Below are 18827 nucleotides of genomic sequence, written 5' to 3'. Positions count from 1 at the left end.
AAATACACTAGATGGATCTCAAGGCTGCAATAGGGGAAAATTTTTGATTTAATTCACTCTGATATTTTGTTTATGTCTTCCTGTGTGGAGGATATGGCAACAAATGGAAAATTTTAAAGGGAAAATAAACATAGATAACTAATTATTTTCAAAATACAGATTTTTTAAAAAATCCCAATGAGAAAAACCAAAATTACCTGAGAATTCATCTAGCTCATATCTAGCCATAATAGTAATTCAATGCTTTGCTCAGCACGCACAACAAATTAAAATCAATCATCTTTTTCTGAAGTTTGAAAACTCAAAATTCTATGCAGAAGTGTTTAAGTTAAGTGTCTACATAACTTACCGAAAAATGAAAAGGCCATAAGACACTATAAGCAGATGAAGCAGTCATTTCTATGCTCAAGGATTTTGCTCAATACATAGAACCTAAGCTAAAAACATTATACTTTTAAATGCCAACCTCATAAATAGTAATTTTTTTAATCCCATCTCACACGAAAATTTGTAACACACAGTCCAGAAAGTCCCTTGATTATGATGTGCTTTAGAAATAGTAGCCTTCCCTCTAGAAGAAACCATACAGATTGATAGGTCTGCTGACCATCACATACATTTTCAAGAAAATATGAGTTTAATCACACATAAATACAATTCATGGTTTTCAAGGTTGCACATACTAAGCTGACCAAAGCAAATTGTGAGCCATACCTCTGACAGCATTTCATATTGGCCTCTTCTGCCCAAAGCTATAGTTAATAAGTCATAAACCACAGAAGCACTTTGTAAGCTGATGATGCGATCACTTTTATGCTCTGGTATCCTACTCAATACAGCATCCCGGTTTGCCTAAGAACATCAAAAAGAAAAAAGATATTGAGAAAGGTCAACATATAGATTAAATATCTATGCTGTTCATTTAAAAAAAAACCTCTTCACATAAATGCTTCTAGAACTAACAATATACATATCAGGTCTTGGAGCAAATTAGGAATGGTAGGTACAAATTCACCCTTGGCAAATGAAAGCTGGCCCAACTTATAGTACAAAAGTCACTGTTCTGCCCAAAAATATCTTGATTTCTCATATGCAAATAATGGGGGTGATACAAGAGGTTGCTCATACCTAAATCAAATATCTGCAGGAAATTATTTAAAGCTAATACAAAGCAAAATTATTTCCCTAGGTATATATATGCACTTATGGAATTCTTGCACACATAGTGTAAGTTTAGGAAAGCAGAACTATACTTCCAGCAGCCAAATTACTGATATCTAACATTTTGGGGGCACTTTTCCTCTGAGGGAGAGGTAAAGGAGAGGGAGAAAAAAAGGAAAGAAGGAAGGGAGAAAAGGAGGAGCATGGAAGAACGAAGGAAAGATTCCTAACCACTGCAATGTCCATCCTGAAATGAGGCTCTCAAATCCACAGGTCCTATAATGACTTGTTTTCCTTTTCTCTCTGCGACAGAAACTGTATAGCTATCCAATACTCATTCCCATCCCTCATACCTTTGTGACACTAAGCATGTTTCTTAATCTAATCAGACCCAAGTTTCTTATCAGTAAAATACAAAGACTGGACTAGATGCCCTCTGAGGTATTTCACAGCCCTAAATCTATGGCCCTATGCTTCACCATAATAGATCACAAGTCAAAACATAATTCAATATGGATTACAGGAATGCAAAACAGACTTATAAGAGAAAGAGACAAGCAGATTTTTATTTAAATAATACCACAGAGAACACCTTTCTAATTTAATCTCTCCATAACTTAGCACAGAAATACATCATACACATTCAAGTTTAATAATCAATCACATCTATCTAGAAATTAAATGCTCTTAACAACCAATTCATTTACATTAACATTCAAATTTAATTTTTTCTACAGATTCCTAGAGAGACATTATATTATAGAGAAAACAACTCATTTTCCCCTTTACTTATCATAAGGACCAAAATGATTCAAATTTGGTACCCTCTACCTTTATTTGACAGACCTGTTCTCTCAATATCTCATAACTTTAGATCAGTAAGAGTAGAAAGAAGGCCTCCAGGGCTATGTTCTCAGAGTGGTACATGAAGTAAGCACTGGGGTCATATAGATGGCCATTTTGATGTTCTCCTTCCTTCATGCCATTCTGAAAGCCTGCTTACCAACTCTGCCTCCCACTAAGAAGGAACTGCCTTTCTTTTCAGCACCAACTCCTTGGCATTTACTGTTAGCACCATAGATCAGTATGGATTTGGCTTCAAAACTCCCTCCTCTGAAATATAAAAGTTAGAATAAAAGATAATCAGGGCACTTCTCATTAAGTGAATCACTTCTTGTTAGAGCAGGCCTCATCTTGAAATTTTCATTATAAGTTTTCCTGATCCAGGTATCAATTCTAAGCCAGGGAAAGAAACGATGTATCAACTAAGACTTGGCTGAAACAATTATTTTTTAAATTTGATGCTATCTCCCCTAAAACAATTATTCTGAAGAGAAAAAATTGGGAGTAATTCTGATATTTATAAGAGATCATAATTAGAGACCTTATCTAGCTGTACCAAATAATTTTTTTTTAATTTCAAAAGGAAATGTTCAGGAATCTTATGTTTCCAATATAATGCATATTTTTATCACCATTATAAGCAACAGAATTTCAAAAAATTATGGTTGTTGTTTTAACTACCATTATATAGCTGTAGATTGATAATTCCCTTTATTTTATGGAAAGATTAATCAGAATTAAAAAAAATAATATGACATGATGACACACAGTAACTCAAGCCTGAATTGGTCCCCTTATTGTGAGTAGATAGTGTAACAGGTAAATTTATGTTTCAGCTTGACTGCTAATAATCAGAGCCATAAAAATAAACCAATTTCTCTGCCAATAAAAAACAGTAATATTTATTTTGACTCTGAAGTAAACATATTTATTTCCTGTCTACATACTGAACCAAAAAAAAAATTTGGAAAGGAAACTTGGTAAAATTGCAATTTCTATTAATTTCTATAATATATAGATATTAGGTATTAGAATAAAATTGGATAGAAAATAGAAAAATAGGAAATTTTATTTAATTAGAAAATAATGGAATGATTATCAGGTTATGCACAACTGTCTTGGTCAGAAATTTGTTGCGTTGATTTATAACTACAATTTGACATCATTATCAAATTGTGTCATTAGCCCTTAGTATATGCTGCTGAGTTTACCAAAAGCAAAAATCATTTTTGATAGTTTCCAAATCTGATAACCCAAAGAATTCCCAATTTTAAAAGCTACAGATTAATACCTATTCAATGGAAGACCTAGAGAAATAAAAAAAAAAATGCCTATCTCCCCACTCCACTACCCCAAAAACACCAGGATGATCGACCAAAGGCTAAAAACTTAGTATGAAGGTACTAGTACCCAAAAGTCTAACATGAAAAAGCCTTGATCAAGGAGTAGGCTATAAAATACAATGAGGTTATTAGACCAAGACAAGTCTGGAGAAAGTACAAAACACAGAATGCTTAAGGTGCCAGCAGGTCAAAAAGTGATAAGCACAGGTGGTCAAGGATAACAGCCTGCTACTTTCTTGGATAATTAAGTTCAATGATAGAAATGACAAGCTAAAGAAAAACAAAAGAATTGATGAAGATATATCTTGATACCACAAGTATAACCACTTTTCAGTTTTTAATAAAGCAAAAAATAATTTTCCTGATTAATGCCATTCACTCTTTTATTCTCCATTTCACCAGTTCTTCTGTAATCTTTCTGTATTCCTCAGAAAACTTTCTGAGAATTCCTGAGTTGTTTCCAATTACTTATGAAACATGTGAAGGGCAAATGTGGTCACAATTATTTAAAAAGAAAAGATGACACAAACAGCTTGATTTCTACTCTTGGTAAATCCTTCAACTGATCACAGATGTGAAAAGCAGTAATTGATCACTCAAAGCATTGTGGCTTTATCAAAATAGGTCACATGAGGCTAATTCCATTTCTTTTAATTTTGATACAATATGTAGGTCAGGAGAATGCTCTATCAAAATTGTATATTAAAATTTCAGCAAAGCATTTGATAACATCTTATGCTATGCTTAAGGACAATATGAAGAAAAGACACACAGATTATAAATGCATTCAGAATTGGCTGGATAACTTGATTCAAAACTAATCAGTGAGGGTAGAATATTCAAAAGTTTGTCCTTAACTCCGTTATGGTCCTGGCTTGGATGAAGTTTTGAAAAGTGTGCTTGTCAAATGTATAGATTATATGAAGCTGAAAAAGACAGTGTACATGATAGATGATGGAGACAGAATCTGAAGATGCCAATGAGATGGAATAATCAGCCTAATCAAATATGTCACTTAAAAGGAATATGCAAAGTTCAACCTAGCAGATTTTAAAAAATCATAATTACAAAATCTGAGAATCAGAAAGAATCTCAAAGGCATTCCTAATCACACCCATCTACAATTGAAAGCCCCTGCATCTCCAACAAGCAGTGATCCAGTTTTTTTCCTGAACTCTCAAAAGATGAAGGAACCCACTATCTATCATTTCTGCCATTTCTACAATTTTTAGTTGGAAGCTTTTCCTAAGACAATTCTCAATCCATTTCTCTAGTTCTGTCTTCTGGGGCTAAGAAGAACAAATCTAGTTCAATTCCATATGATAGTCCTACAAATACTTCTTTTTTTCCCCAAGTTTTCTTTCCCAGGCTAGATATCTCCAGGCTAATATCTCTCTCTTCCAATCACTCTTTTCTGGACACTATCTTATTGATGTAATTCCTAAAAGATGGTGCTCAAAACTTCCAAAGTACAGGATAACTAAGATAGAACAATGTAAGCATTTTTAAGAAAAAGATCAGGGGTTGGGGGGAGCAGCTAGGTAGTGCAGGAGAATGAGCACCAGCCCTCAAATCAGGAGGACCTGAGTCCAAATTTGGTCTCAGACACTTAACACTTCCTGGCTGTGTGACCCTGGGCAAGTCACTTAACTCCAACTGCCTCAGCCAAAAAAAAAAAGTCAGGGGAAGGGGCACTTGCATAAATATGATAAATATGAATCAACAAGGAGAAACTGACAACAAAATAACTAACAAATTATAAATTGAGAGAATGAAGGAACTGACAGATGGACTTTTCATGATAGCAATCTTGTATTTGATAAGTTTTCATGTAGAAGAGGAATCAAGATTTATTTATCCTCAAATAGTAAAATAAAAAAAAAAAAAAAACTGGGCAGAAGCTGCAAAGAGATTATGGATTGAAGCTAGATGTAGATAAAAATCTTCCTAACAATTAGAATTGCCACAAAGGGTAGACATTAAAAGGAATGAGTTCCCACTTTCTGCAAGACTTCCAGACCAAGACTAGATCACCTACCAATACTGTTACTGAACTGTTCTAAACCAGATCCAAGGTTGGACTGAGGCAAACTAGGCTGATCCTATCTGCCCCATGGACCTCATTGCTGTTCATCCTTTATTTTCAAAGAGGCCCAAGGACCTCCCAAGAGGATGCTCTGATGGGCACATGTTCACCATGGGCTCCAGCTCACTCTCTCTTCCAGAGTGCTCATGGAGCTCTAGTTGGCAGGGTGACTACTGATGCCTAGGACAGCATGGATGGTGTTGGCATCTCGCTGTCCAGCAAGCTCTAGGCACTGCACAGTGCCTTCCATGGTCACCTGGGTGGCTGTGGGAACAGACCATCCTCATCCACCTGTCCCATCAAGAGCAGTGCTCCCACAAGCAGAGTAGACTGCCCCGTAACTCACTGACAGGGTTTAGCAGCCCAGTGAAGCCTCTGGACCCCTTCTCTATAGACATTTTTTAAATTATAAAATAAAGTATCTAGGATTACCACAGAAACCAATTATATTGAAATAAAGACTTTCCCCTAAACCCTCCCCAGGTGAAGAAGCTCCGGAGGTCCTTTAGAACTCTGACCTTTTATGACGATACACCATGAAGGGGGAAGAAGGATGGTACTCCCATTATTCTTAGAGCACAAACGAGCACTCTCCCTCCTCATCCCCACCTCCAGGCATCTCTGGATCTCTTCAAAAACCTACAAAAGTCCCACCTTTGGCACGAAGTCTCTCTCAACCCCCCAGGGTATTAGTATCTTTCCTCTGCCTCTTACCTGCACTGTATCCTGACGATCTCTCATACAGAGTTGTTTGTCTGGTGTCTCCCTTATTAGACTCTATGCTCTTTCAGGGTAGGAACAGACTTTTAACTTTCCTTGTATTTCTGACACACAGAACAGTGCATGGCAAATTAATAAGCACTTAATAAAGATTTGTTGATGGACTGACTGACATAGTGGGCTCTTATTAAATACTAGTTGATTATACACAATAATATCACTTATAAAACAGAATAAATAGTTAGAATGAGTGCAGAGGATCACTTAACAGAAGGCTCTTATTTTATCAATGATAATTAAGGCCCAGAGATAGAAGTCAGGCCCATAGGTTTAAGTGGCAAAGCCAGGATTCAAACAAAGACCTAACACCAAAATTGGCTCTCTTTCTTCAAGATACCAAGGATACCCACCATCATGGATCATAGTCCAATATTATTTCTAAGTTCAAATTAACCAATGTTCGAAACATCACTTTTAATTACAAGATCAAACTAGTTCCATATTAGAGGAAGCTCAATAACACAGATAGAGCATCAGGCCTGAAGTCATCTTCCTAGTTCAAATCTTCATGCATTCAAATCTGTCCTCAGATCCTTCTGTATGATGCTGGGCAAGTCACTTAAGCCTGTCTGCCTCAGTTTCCTGTAAAATGAGCTCAAGAAGAAAATGGCAAACCATTCTGTGATGTTCTGTTTCTCTAGATTGTGATCATTCTCTTAGGGGCAGGTTTCTTGGGGAGCTTCTGGAGGCAGCCTTCCTTTCAGTTCAGTAATCCCAAAATGCAGCCAGGAGTTAAAGTCTAGATCTTATATTGTGATCTTCAAAATCCTGAATCTTTTCCTGGGGCCCGCTTAGCTTTAGTAGAGGCCTATCTCTCTCCTTGGTTCCTCTTGTCAGAATGTCTCCAGCCGCTTTAGTCTCTAGTTCCCTCAGAATCCAAAGCCTCCAGCCAGCACGAAGGTAGACGTGGGAATGACATCTTGACTCCTCCCCAATGAATCCTGACTCTCTATATCCTCCCAGAGAATGGGCTTGTGGTTATTCCCTGGGCTTGTGGGAGCTCCTTAAAAGACCAATGAGCGAACTCCTTTAAAGGTGTAAACTTCTTTAAAGTTTTGAACTCCTTTAAAGGTGTAAACTAAGTGCATAAGTACCTTGTAAGAATCCTACCACCATTCTAGTATCATTGCCAAGAAAACCCCAAATAGGGACACAAAGAGTCAGACATGACTGACATGAGTTAACAGCAAAAAAAGTTTCTATATATTACAAAAATTATAGTTTCACTATATTACAAAATGGCAATAACAGAATATGCTGAGGAATGAAAAAAAAACACTTTTATTTAAACTTTATGTACTTGTCAATACTTAGATTTCCAAGGTATGATGATGATGATGATGATGATTGATGATGATGACAGCTAGCATTTACATAGTGTCTACTAAGTGCCAGGCATTGTTCTAAGTGCTTTTCAAATATTAACTTATTTGATCCTGACAACAACCCTGAGTGGGGGGTGCTGTTATTATCCCTACTTTACCAATGCAGACACTGTGGCAAACAGGATTAAATGACTTCAGGTCACACAGCTATAAGTGGCTGAGGATGGATTTAAACTCAAATCTTTTTGAGTCCAGATTCCACTCTCTCTTCACTACACCATCTCCACAATCTGACAATGATTACATTCACAACCTCCTGGTTATTCTTAAGTTCCAATATACCAAGGCCTTCCTCTCAAGGAAGGCCTCTTTTCTGGAGGAAGCCTGTGTGATAGATAGCCTAACCATTACACAGGAAAGCAGCTGGCTAACAGAGAGATTCCAGTCAGCCAATGCTCAAATAATATCAGGTTCATAAACACAGAACTGACCCCAAACTGCTCAATTACTAAGACAAAATGGGTAAGAGTGTCCCCTCACTATTTGCACATAATTCTCTTCCCTCACAATCATCCTTCTGTGACTTCCTATTGAAGGTGATTCTTGATACAGTCATCTAATTACAGTTCTATATAAAAAAGGGTGTATGATATATTGTTTGGAAGGACACGCATAAGTGTAATTTTGCCATGGATCTAGTCCAGCTTATTGTTGATATCAGGATTTAAGAAGAAATTCTGCATCCCATGTCATCACAGTCTGACCAGGACAAAAACAGTGAGTCTGAACAATAAAAGGGTCACAGTTTAAAAACAGACTGTACTGATGTCTCAGTGCTAATAATTGCACCTTCCCAGAGATAACAATATGAACTACTCCCTCTAGGAATCACAGCCCTCCTAAGTCATCTGACCAAAGGACCAGCACTCTGGCCAATGGGAAAGCCTAATGAAGAAGAAATAAATTTTCTGTATTGCACTTACCATTGATTCACTGATCAGCAACAATAATAGGGCTTCCTCAGTATTCTCCTGGGGACAAAAAATGCTGCCAAAACAAAACAAAACATGAACCTTAACAAAGCCATGTTATAATAATGTAAACATGCACTGTTATAAACAGAGAAGAAATATCAGTGGAAACTTCTACATCCACAATACAAGCAAGAGAATGTTTGAAATTCATTGACTTCTTTGGGAATAATATCTCATGGCATGCATGTATGTTAATGGGAAAGAACTAGACAACTTACAAAAGCATGCCATATATGTACATGGCCTTTTTATAGAGAAATTTACCTACCTATAAAATATTACTACATAAAGTAACATGCCTCCTATGCATACAAACTGTGGGCATATAAAAATATCCTTATTTTCTTCCTTTTTTGTGGATGAAAAACAACAAATGGGGACTTTATCTTTCGTAGTCTAGAAAAATTCAATAAGAGCTGAGAAAAAGATTCAAGGAATTAGAGTAGGAAATGAGGAAATCAAACTATCGCTCTTTGCAGATGACATGATGGTATACTTAGAGAACCCCAAAGACTCTGATAAAAAGCTATTAGAAATAATTCAGAACTTTAGCAAAGTTGCAGGATACAAAATAAATCCATATAAATCCTCACCATTTTTATGCATCACCAACACAATCCAATAGCAAGAGATACAAAGAGAAATTCTATTCAAAATAACGGTCGATAGTATAAAACATTTGGGAATATATCTACCAAAGGAAAGTCAGGAATTATATGAGCAAAATTACAAAACACTTGCCACAAAAATAAAGTCAGATTTAAATAATTGGAAAGACATTAAGTGCTCTTGGATAGGCCCAGCAAATATAATCAAGATGACAATACTCCTTAAACATATCTATCTATTTCGTGCTATACTGATCAGACTCCCAAGAAACTATTTTAATAACCTAGAAAAAATAACAACAAAATTTATATGGAAGAACAAAAAGTCAAGAATTTCAAGGGAAGTAATGAAAAAAAATCAAATGAAGGTGGCCTAGCTGTACCTGATCTAGAACTATATTATAAAGCAACAGTCACCAAAACCATTTAGTATTGGCTAAGAAATAGACTAGTTGATCAGTGGAATAGGTTAGGTTCACAGGGCAAGATAGTGAATAAAAATAGCAATCTAGTGTTTGACAAACCCAAAGATCCCAACTTTTGGGATAAGAATTCATTATTTGACAAAAACTGCTGGGAAAACTGGAAATTAGTATGGCAGAAACTAGGTATGGACCCACATTTAACACCACATACTAAGATAAGATCAAAATGGGTCCATGATTTAGGCATAAAGAATGAAATCATAAATAAATTAGAGTAACATAGGATAGTTTACCTCTCAGACTTGTGGAGGAGGAAGGAATTTGTGACCAAAGGAGAACTAGAGATCATTATTGATCACAAAATAGAACATTTTGATTATGCCAAATTAAAAAGCTTTTGTACAAACAAAACTAATGCAAACAAGATTAGAAGGAAAGTAACAAATTGGGAAAACATTTTTACAGTTAAAGGTTCTGATAAAGGCCTCATCTCCAAAATATACAGAGAATTGACTCTAATTTATAAGAAATCAAGCCATTCTCCAATTGATAAATGGTCAAAGGATATGAACAATTTTCAGATGATGAAATTGAAACTATTTCCACTCATATGAAAGAGTGTTCCAAATCACTATTGATAAGAGAAATGCAAATTAAGACAACTCTGAGATACCACTACACACCTGTCAGATTGGCTAAGATGACAGGAACAAATAATGATGAATGTTGGAAGGGCTGTGGGCAAACTGGGACACTGATGCATTGTTGGTGGAGTTGTGAAAGAATCCAACCATTCTGGAGAGCAATCTGGAATTATACCCAAAAAGTTATCAAACTGTGCATACCCTTTGATCCAGCAGTGCTACTACTGGGCTTATATCCCAAGGAAATACTAAAGAAGGGAAAGGGATCTGTATGTGCCAAAATATTTGTGGCAGCCCTTTTCGTAGTGGCTAGAAACTGGAAAATGAACAGATGCCCATTAATTGGAGAATGGTTGGGTAAATTATGGTATATGTATATTATTGTTTTGTAAGAATGACCAGAAGGATGAATACAGAGAGGCTTGGAGAGACTTACATCAACTGATACTGAGTGAAACGAGCAGAACTAGGGGATCATTATACACTTCAACAATGATACTGTATGAGGGTGTATTCTGATGGAAGTGGAGATCTTCAACATAGAGAAGAGCTAATCCAATTCCAATTGATCAATGATGGACAGAATCAGCTATACCCAGAAAAGGAACACTGGGAAATGAGTGTAAACTGTGAGCATTGTTTTTGTTTTTCTCCCCAGATTATTTTTACCTTCCGAAACCAATTCTTCCTTTGCAACAACAACAACAACAACAACATTCGGTTCTGCACATATATATTGTACGTAGGATATACTATAACATATTTAATATGTATGGGAATGCCTGCCATCTAGAGGAGGGGGTGGAGGGAAGGAGGGGAAAAATTTGGAACAGAAGGGAGTACAAGGGATAAAGTTGTAAAAAATTACCTATGCATATGTACTGTCAAAAAAATGTTATAATTATAAAATTAATAGGAAATAAAAATTAAAAAAAAAGAAAGAAAAATTCAGTAATCAAGATCATTTCTTAATAGACTCTTTTACTTTGGGGACAATACAATTCAATTAAACTTGCAGCCAGCACTTTAATCTGCATTATGTGTCAGACTGAACTTTAAATTCCTGAACTAAAAGGAAAAACTTTAATTCAATTTTTGTTCAGGATCATAGAAGAGAAACCAAAGGGTAACACTAGTATCTACTTTCCAACTTTCATTACTTGCATTTCCAGACTCTATAACACTTTTAATTTAGTAATTTCCTTTCCTTTTTTTTTTTCTGAAGCTCTCTAAAAGGCCTTAATGGTAGCTAAGTGAAGGTTACCAGTCAGATTTTTTAAAAAAATTTTAAAAAAGATTTCCCCTGGAGTAAAAGAAGAATATTTGCCTGAGCAAGTTGGTGAGTCAGAGAGATCAAGCCTGAAGTTTTATCTTATGAAGTAATAAAATAAGAATTACTCTTAGTTACTCTAGAATTAGGTACTAAATATAAGTATTTTTGATTCTTACATAGGTTTAAAGAGAAATGATATCATAGATATGAAAACATGACTGTGCTTTTATATTTCAGAAATCCTATTATAAATTTGAGATGTTGAAGTGAACACTCTGCCATACAAAGTGTTAGAAAAAATTTTATGGGATAAAAGAGAAAGGTCAAATCTTGGCTCAAGAAAAGATGACAAAATGAACCTCTCTCATTTTCTTTGAGAAGCAGGGATTATAGCTGTGGAATGTTGCATTCAGAGTGGTAGCTGTTTTAGTTAGTTCTGTAAAACTGTTTTCCTTAGTCACAAAGGAAAGCTGCCTGGGAAGAACCAGAAAAGATTAATATAGAACAAAAGGCATCAATAAAACTTTTTTGAGGGTAAAAAGAGGGGTATGAATGGCATATAACAGGACTTGGAATTTGCAAAGTTTTTGGTTAAGCAATAAACTCTGGATAATTGGGTTTTTTCCTTTAAGGAATGTTTGCATTTATTAAACCCTTTTTTATAAAATTTATAAAATCCCTCCAAATGCTGGGCTTTGTATAATTTTTACAAAAAATGTCAAATATCCAATTATAATTTCCATGTAATATAGCTTCTGCTACAATGTAACTCCATCATCAGAAACACTGCACATTTATTTTAATGGTGAGATATCATAGTGTCTGTTAATTCCACGTATGTATGTAGTTCATATTCCATCTGAGCCAGGTACAATGCACAAATGCACAGATGTGCCTAAAAGAGTTCCTGGAAAGCAATACCACTTTTTTCTACGTTACCCTACCCTTCTGATGAAGAAGACACATGAGTACTGTCCAAGTCAAACAAAGAGCAGCCTGAAACTTTTTTTACATGGTGCTGTATAATCTATAAATGAGGGAATGGGGTCGAGATGAAGAACTACCTCTAAATAATTAAGAGCTAGTTCTACTAAAGTCAGAGCTAGAAGGGAACTTAGAGGCCATCTAGTGCAATTTCCTCATTTGATAGAGAAAAACACAAATTTGCCAAGTTAAACAACCTGACTAAGATTGTTAACAAGCAATCACAACTTCACAAAATTCATTGTGAAAACTAGCTTTATTATTACGGAAATGGATATGGATGTGGAACCAAAAGAGTTCACAATCTGAAGAAGTTTGCATATTTACTAGAGTGGGACAAAGGAAAAAAGAGTAAACATATGGCATGGAGTGGGGGGAGAGAAGTGAAGGTGGGAAAGAACAAAACCCCTCCCAAAGAAGAGGAGCTAGTGATGGTGAAAATCCATTTCTTTCCCTTGTTAACCACTAGACTTAGAAGATAGTATGGCCCACTTATCTACTGGGATCTCAGGGGCACCTTTGTCAGGGCCTCCTACTCTGGTCCAGTATTTCTGGAAAATATGGCAATTAAAAAACAAAACAAAACAAAAAAAAACCAAAAAAAAAACACATTATCTTAACATCATCACCTAGCAAGCAATGGAGTGGGCACTTCAAACCTCTGACTCCAAATCCATCCCTCTATCCCCACTAGGCCAATGCCAGTGCATCAGTGCATCACACTCAATTAAACAATGGCTCAAGAATCTGGAACCAAGAGTGGAAAAACTTACCTAATAAAATTTGCTTACTCTAAGTTCAGTATAGAGAGCCAAAAAAGAGGGATTTATAAAATTACACCCAATTTTTTTTGACTATTAGAATCAATTTGTGGATCACCAAGTCTTTTCCACTAATACATTCTTCTATTAGATATATGTTTAAGACATTTCATATGAATGAAATAGTGACCATAAGTGGATAATTAGAAAAACCCACTTATTAAAAAAATGGTTTTTCAAAGAAGAATTTATGAAAACAAAAGTTATATTCAAATGCCTTATCCAGCAGTGTTTTTTCTAGCTAGTTTTATTGAGTTTTCTCTGTGTCCTGAACATGTATTTTGTCCCTTATCTAAGCAAAAGTCACTCTATAATGTAGATTTTTGATCTTGTATTATTTGAATAGGAAACAAGACATGATGCTTGCAGATGAATTATTTACTGATCTCTAGTTTACTATCAATTGCTACTAATCTTCAAGCCTCTTCAAAGTTCCCAAATGTTGAAATAAGATTCAGCCAACCACCAAAAATGAATGAACAAATAAATAAATGAAAGAATTCAGAAGCAAAGAAGAAATACTTATGGCATATTACCCTTCCTTCTTGCCTATACTGGATTTGCAAAACTTGAAAAAAAAATCCAAGATTTCCCATATAGATCTCTGCCTCCATATAATCATATGAAAAATGATTACTATAATTATTGTCAAATATAATGTCAAATTATAAGTTAATAAATCTATGACAATGGTATTATTTAGGAAATTAAAATGCAATGGCTAGAAATAATATTTTATAAGCATGGGTTAGGACAAAGTAAAGAACTAAAGAAAATTTGAGGTTAAAGCAACTTAAAAGAACACCTATACTAGCTTCCCTCAGTGCTCAACAGAAGAAACTAAGGCCCCTTTATAAAGAAGGTTATACTGAGATAATATCAAAATAAATGTATTTCTAACTACAGATGTCAAGCATGATGGTGAATAGTGAGTGCAGAACATTGAGTTCTTACAAGGTTAAGGTCACTTTGTATATTAAAAAGCTTTTCTAAGTAAATTACTATTTATAAGAAAAAAAAATGTCACAATATAGAAAGCTATGCTTCCATATGTGTTTTTATACTTTGCCTCTATACTTTACCACAAATTTCTTATAAAAATTTCCTTCTAGAGGAAAGCAGAAAGTAAGGGGGAAAAATTTATAATCAGTGTTTCTAATAGAGGCCACATTTCTAAAATATAAAGAAAACTGTTCCAAATTTATAAGAATACAAGTCATTCTCCAATTGAAAAATGGCCAAAAGATGTGAATAGACAATTATCAGATGAACAAGTTAAAGTCATTTCTAGGCATATGAAAAAAATGCCCTAAATCATTCTTAATTAGAGAAATGCAAATGACATATCACTTCATACCTCTCAGATTGGCTAAGATGACAGCAAAAGATAATGATAAATGTTGGACAAGGTGTGGGAAAACTGGGACACTAATGCATTGTTGGTGGAGTTGTGAACTGATTGTGAACTGATCCAACCATTCTAGAGAGCAATTTGGAACTATGCTTAATGGGTTATCAAACTGTGCATACCCTTTGATCCAGCAATGTCTCCACTGGGTTTGAATTCCAAAGAGGTTATAAAAAAGGGAAAAAGACCCATATGTTGCAAAAATGTTTGTGGTAGCCCTTTCTGTAGTGGCAAGAAATTGGAAACTTAGTGGATGCCCAGAGAATGCCTGAATAAGTTATGGTGTAATGAATGTTATGTAATATTATTGTTCTATAAGAAATAATGAGTAGGCTAATATTTCAGAAGTTCTAAAAGACTTACATGAACTGATACTGAGTAAAGTGAGCAGAACCAAGAGAATGTTTTATACAGTAACAAGATTATGTGATGATCAACTATGATGTATTTGACTCTTTACAACAATGGGGTAATTCAAGGCAATTCCAATAGACTTGTGATGGAAAATGCCATTTGCATCCAGAGAGATGTATGTCTCTCTTTGGAGAGACATAGTATTTTCACCTTTTTATTGTTGTTTCTTTTACTTTTTTCTCATCACTTTTTCCCTTTTGATCTGATTTTTCTTGCACAACATGATAAATATGGAAATATATTTAAAAGAATTGTACATGTTTAACCTATATCAAATTGATTGCTGTTTTGGGAAGGGAAGAAGGGAGAGGAGAAAAGAGTTAGGATCACAAAGTTTAACAAAATGAATGTTGAAAACTATCTTTACATGTATTTGGAAAAATAATACACTATAGAAAAAAATTCCTTCTAGGGAGCCTAGATGGTAGAAACCAAGGCAGACTTGCGTGAAACTCTCCCCCAACCTCCTCTAAAAAACCTTAAATAATACCGCAGAACAAATTCTAGATTGGCATATGACATAAAAGGAAAGGGTAAAACAATTTATTAACCTGAGACAACTTAGAAGGTCAGCAGCAAAAGTCTGTCACACTAGGGTAAGAGATAAGAACAATTTAATGCAGGCTGTACCAGCACAGAGGGGACCTAAGGAAACCAGGAATAGATCTTGAGGGTGACTGAATCAGTGGCGAGACCTCTCAGCCAAAACATGGCAAAAGGATCAGACAACTGAGCAGAAGATTACAGGGGTCTCTTTACTGGCACCAGGCTCACACCTGCATCTCAGTTATAGTCCTGGTTCTTACTCTCAGGGGAAGGAGCACCAGCACACCAAAGCTGGCAGCTACAGGGGAGCTCAGACTCTTTCACAGTTCCAGTGTGGGAAAGAGTACATATGGTAGCCCACAGATCAGTCCACAGTATAGAAAAGTAGGAAGTAAACACAAACTACTTTGGAATACCTAAAAACTTAAAAAAGTTTCCCAGAATGACCTCTGAAAACAGCTGAACAAAAATCTCGTGTGGGACAGTGCACCCTTCATCCTGGAAGCAGAGCCTATTTTACTATAAAGTTAAAAGTCAAGAAATAGAATGGAAAAATTAGCAAACAGCAGAAAATGATGCTGACTATAGAACGTTATTACAGTGATAAGGAAGATCAAAATACAAACTCCAAAGAAGACAACAAATTGAAAACTCTTACATCCAAGACAAAAAAAAAAAGTATGCATGAGTACATGCCTGTGTGTGTATGTGTTTGTGTGTGTGTGTGTGTTTTTGTGTGTGTGTAAGAGAGAGAATGTGAGAATTGTCTCCAGGCCATGGAAACCTCAAAAAGTATTTTTTAAAAATCAAGTTAAAAGAGATAGAGAAAAAAAAATGGAAAGAGAGAGAGTGATAGAGTCAAAAACTTAATAAAGGCACACATAAAAAAATGAACACCTTAAAAAACAGAATAGCACAAATGATAAAAGAGGCACAAAAATCCAATGAAGAGAAGAATGACTTTCCATTTGGTTTTAAACCAAATGGAAAAGGAAGTACAAAAGCCACCTGAAGAAAAAAAATTTCCTTAAAAATTAGAATTGGACAAGTAGAAGCTAATGATTTCATATAAAAAAAATAACAAGAAATACAAAAGAACAATCAAAAGAATGAAAAAATAGAAGAAAATGTAAAATATCTTATGGAAAAGCAACTGACCCAACAGTAATTTAAGAATTATTGGACTCTCTGAAAGACATGTTAAAAAAAAAAAAAAAAAAAAACCCTAGTCATCAAGAAACTATCAAAAAAATACTGCTCTGATAATCTAGAACCAGAGAGTAATAGAGAAACTGAAAGAATCCATTAATCAACCCCTAAGAAATCCCAAAACAAAAACTTCCCAGGAATATTATATTCAAATTCCAGAGCTTCCAGATCAATAAGAAAATATTGCAAACAGATAAGAAGAAACAATTGAAATATCACGGAGTCATACTCAAGATAACGTAAGATTTAGCAATTTCTACATTAAAGAATCCAAATGCTTGGAATATGATATTCCAAAGATAAGATTACAACCAAGAATCACTTACCCAGCAAATCCTTCAGAGGAAAAAATAGAAATTAATGGAATCAAACACTTTCAAGCATTCCTGATAAAAAGACCAGAACTATTTTAAATAGCAAATTGGATTTTCAAGTACAAAACTCATGAAATTTAAAAGGTAAAAAGGAAAGAGAAATAAAGGTCTTTAATAAGGTTAAACTGTTTACATTCCTACAAGGGAAAATGATATTGTAAATCCTAAAAACTTTCTCATTATTAGGACAATTAGAAAAACTACTAAAAGATAAAAGAGAAAGATAGAATGGGATAAATTATCTGACATAAAAAAAGCATGAAAAAACCCTATCAGTGAAGGGTGAAATGGCAGACATGGGAGTCAGGAGCATGTGAATTTTTATTCTCTAAAGACCTCAATTCTCAAATACATAGAAAACTGAGTCAAATTCATAGAAACAAGAGCCATTCCTCAATTGATAAAATTGGTCAAAGGATATGAAGAGACAGTTTTCAAAGTTATCACAGCTATCTACAATCTAATGGGGAAAAAAATGGTCTAAACAGTATTGATTAGAAAAATGCAAATTAAAACAACTGAGATACCATATTATGAGATAGATTAATATGACAGAAAAGACAAATGCTGGAGGGGATATAGAAAAATTAAACACTAACACACTGTTGGCAGAATTATGAACTGATCTAACCATTTTGGAGAATAATTTGGAACTATGCTCAAAGAGCTACAAAACATATATATGCTTTGACCCAGCAATACTACTGTTAGAAAAAAGGAAAAGCAACTATGTGTACAAAAATATTTACAGCAGCTCTTTTTGTGGTGGTAAAGAAGTAAAAATCGAGGGGATACCCATTAATTGGAGAATGGCTGACCAAGGTGTTATGTATGATTGTGATGGAATGAATACTGCTGTACGAAATGATGAGCTGGATGCTCTCAGATAAACCTGGAAAGATTTGCAATAAGCAAATGCAAAGTGAAATAAGCAAAACCAGAACATGGTAGGCAGTAACAGCAATACTATAAAACTATCAATTATGAATCACTTTTTCTCAGCAATACAATGATCCAAGATAATTTTGAAGGACTTATGAAAGGTTCACTAGAAAAAAGAACAGTTTACTACAATATGAATGTAGATTAGAGGATAATTTTACTTTAATTTTCTTGGGTTTTTTTTAATCTGTGTTTTCTTTCACAGCATGTTACATTGAAATTTATTTTGCATGACTAGAACTATATAACGTGTATCAGATTTGTTTGCCTTTTCCATGGTGGATGGGTGAGGAGTAGGTTGGAAAGAAGAAGGCAGAAGGCAGAAAATTAGGAACTCAAAAAACCTTCAGACCAAAAAAAATTTTTTTTTTCAAGTTAGAGAACAAATTTCTCCAAAATTATAAAACTGAGTACTAAAGTATCAGCGCTAAAAAGGACTTTTAGGAAATAGAACATCAAACCACAAAACACTGAATGTTAGTGTAGGAAATAACCTTAGAACACAATTTCAAAATGGGAAAGATATTTAGAGAACATCCCAAATTCTATTTGACAAAGGAAGAAACTGAGGCCTTGAGAATAACTTGCCCAAGTAAGATGTGAATCA

The 18827-nt window shown here is 34.8% G+C and overlaps 1 protein-coding gene across 1 annotated transcript in view; it reads right to left on the bottom strand.

Annotated features, from left to right (window-relative positions):
* The window catches only part of TTC7B (tetratricopeptide repeat domain 7B), a 314975-nt gene that overhangs the window by 165183 nt on the left and 130965 nt on the right, over positions 1–18827 (bottom strand). The window contains 2 exon segments of the mRNA XM_074289731.1: positions 715–852; positions 8522–8585. Of these exon segments, the coding sequence (XP_074145832.1) occupies positions 715–852; positions 8522–8585 (202 nt within the window).

This window comes from Sminthopsis crassicaudata, chromosome 2, assembly GCF_048593235.1.
Source record: "Sminthopsis crassicaudata isolate SCR6 chromosome 2, ASM4859323v1, whole genome shotgun sequence".
Taxonomy (NCBI): domain Eukaryota; kingdom Metazoa; phylum Chordata; class Mammalia; order Dasyuromorphia; family Dasyuridae; genus Sminthopsis; species Sminthopsis crassicaudata.
The sequence above is the reverse complement of the archived record's forward strand: the minus strand, read 5'-3'. Positions and strand labels throughout refer to the sequence as shown.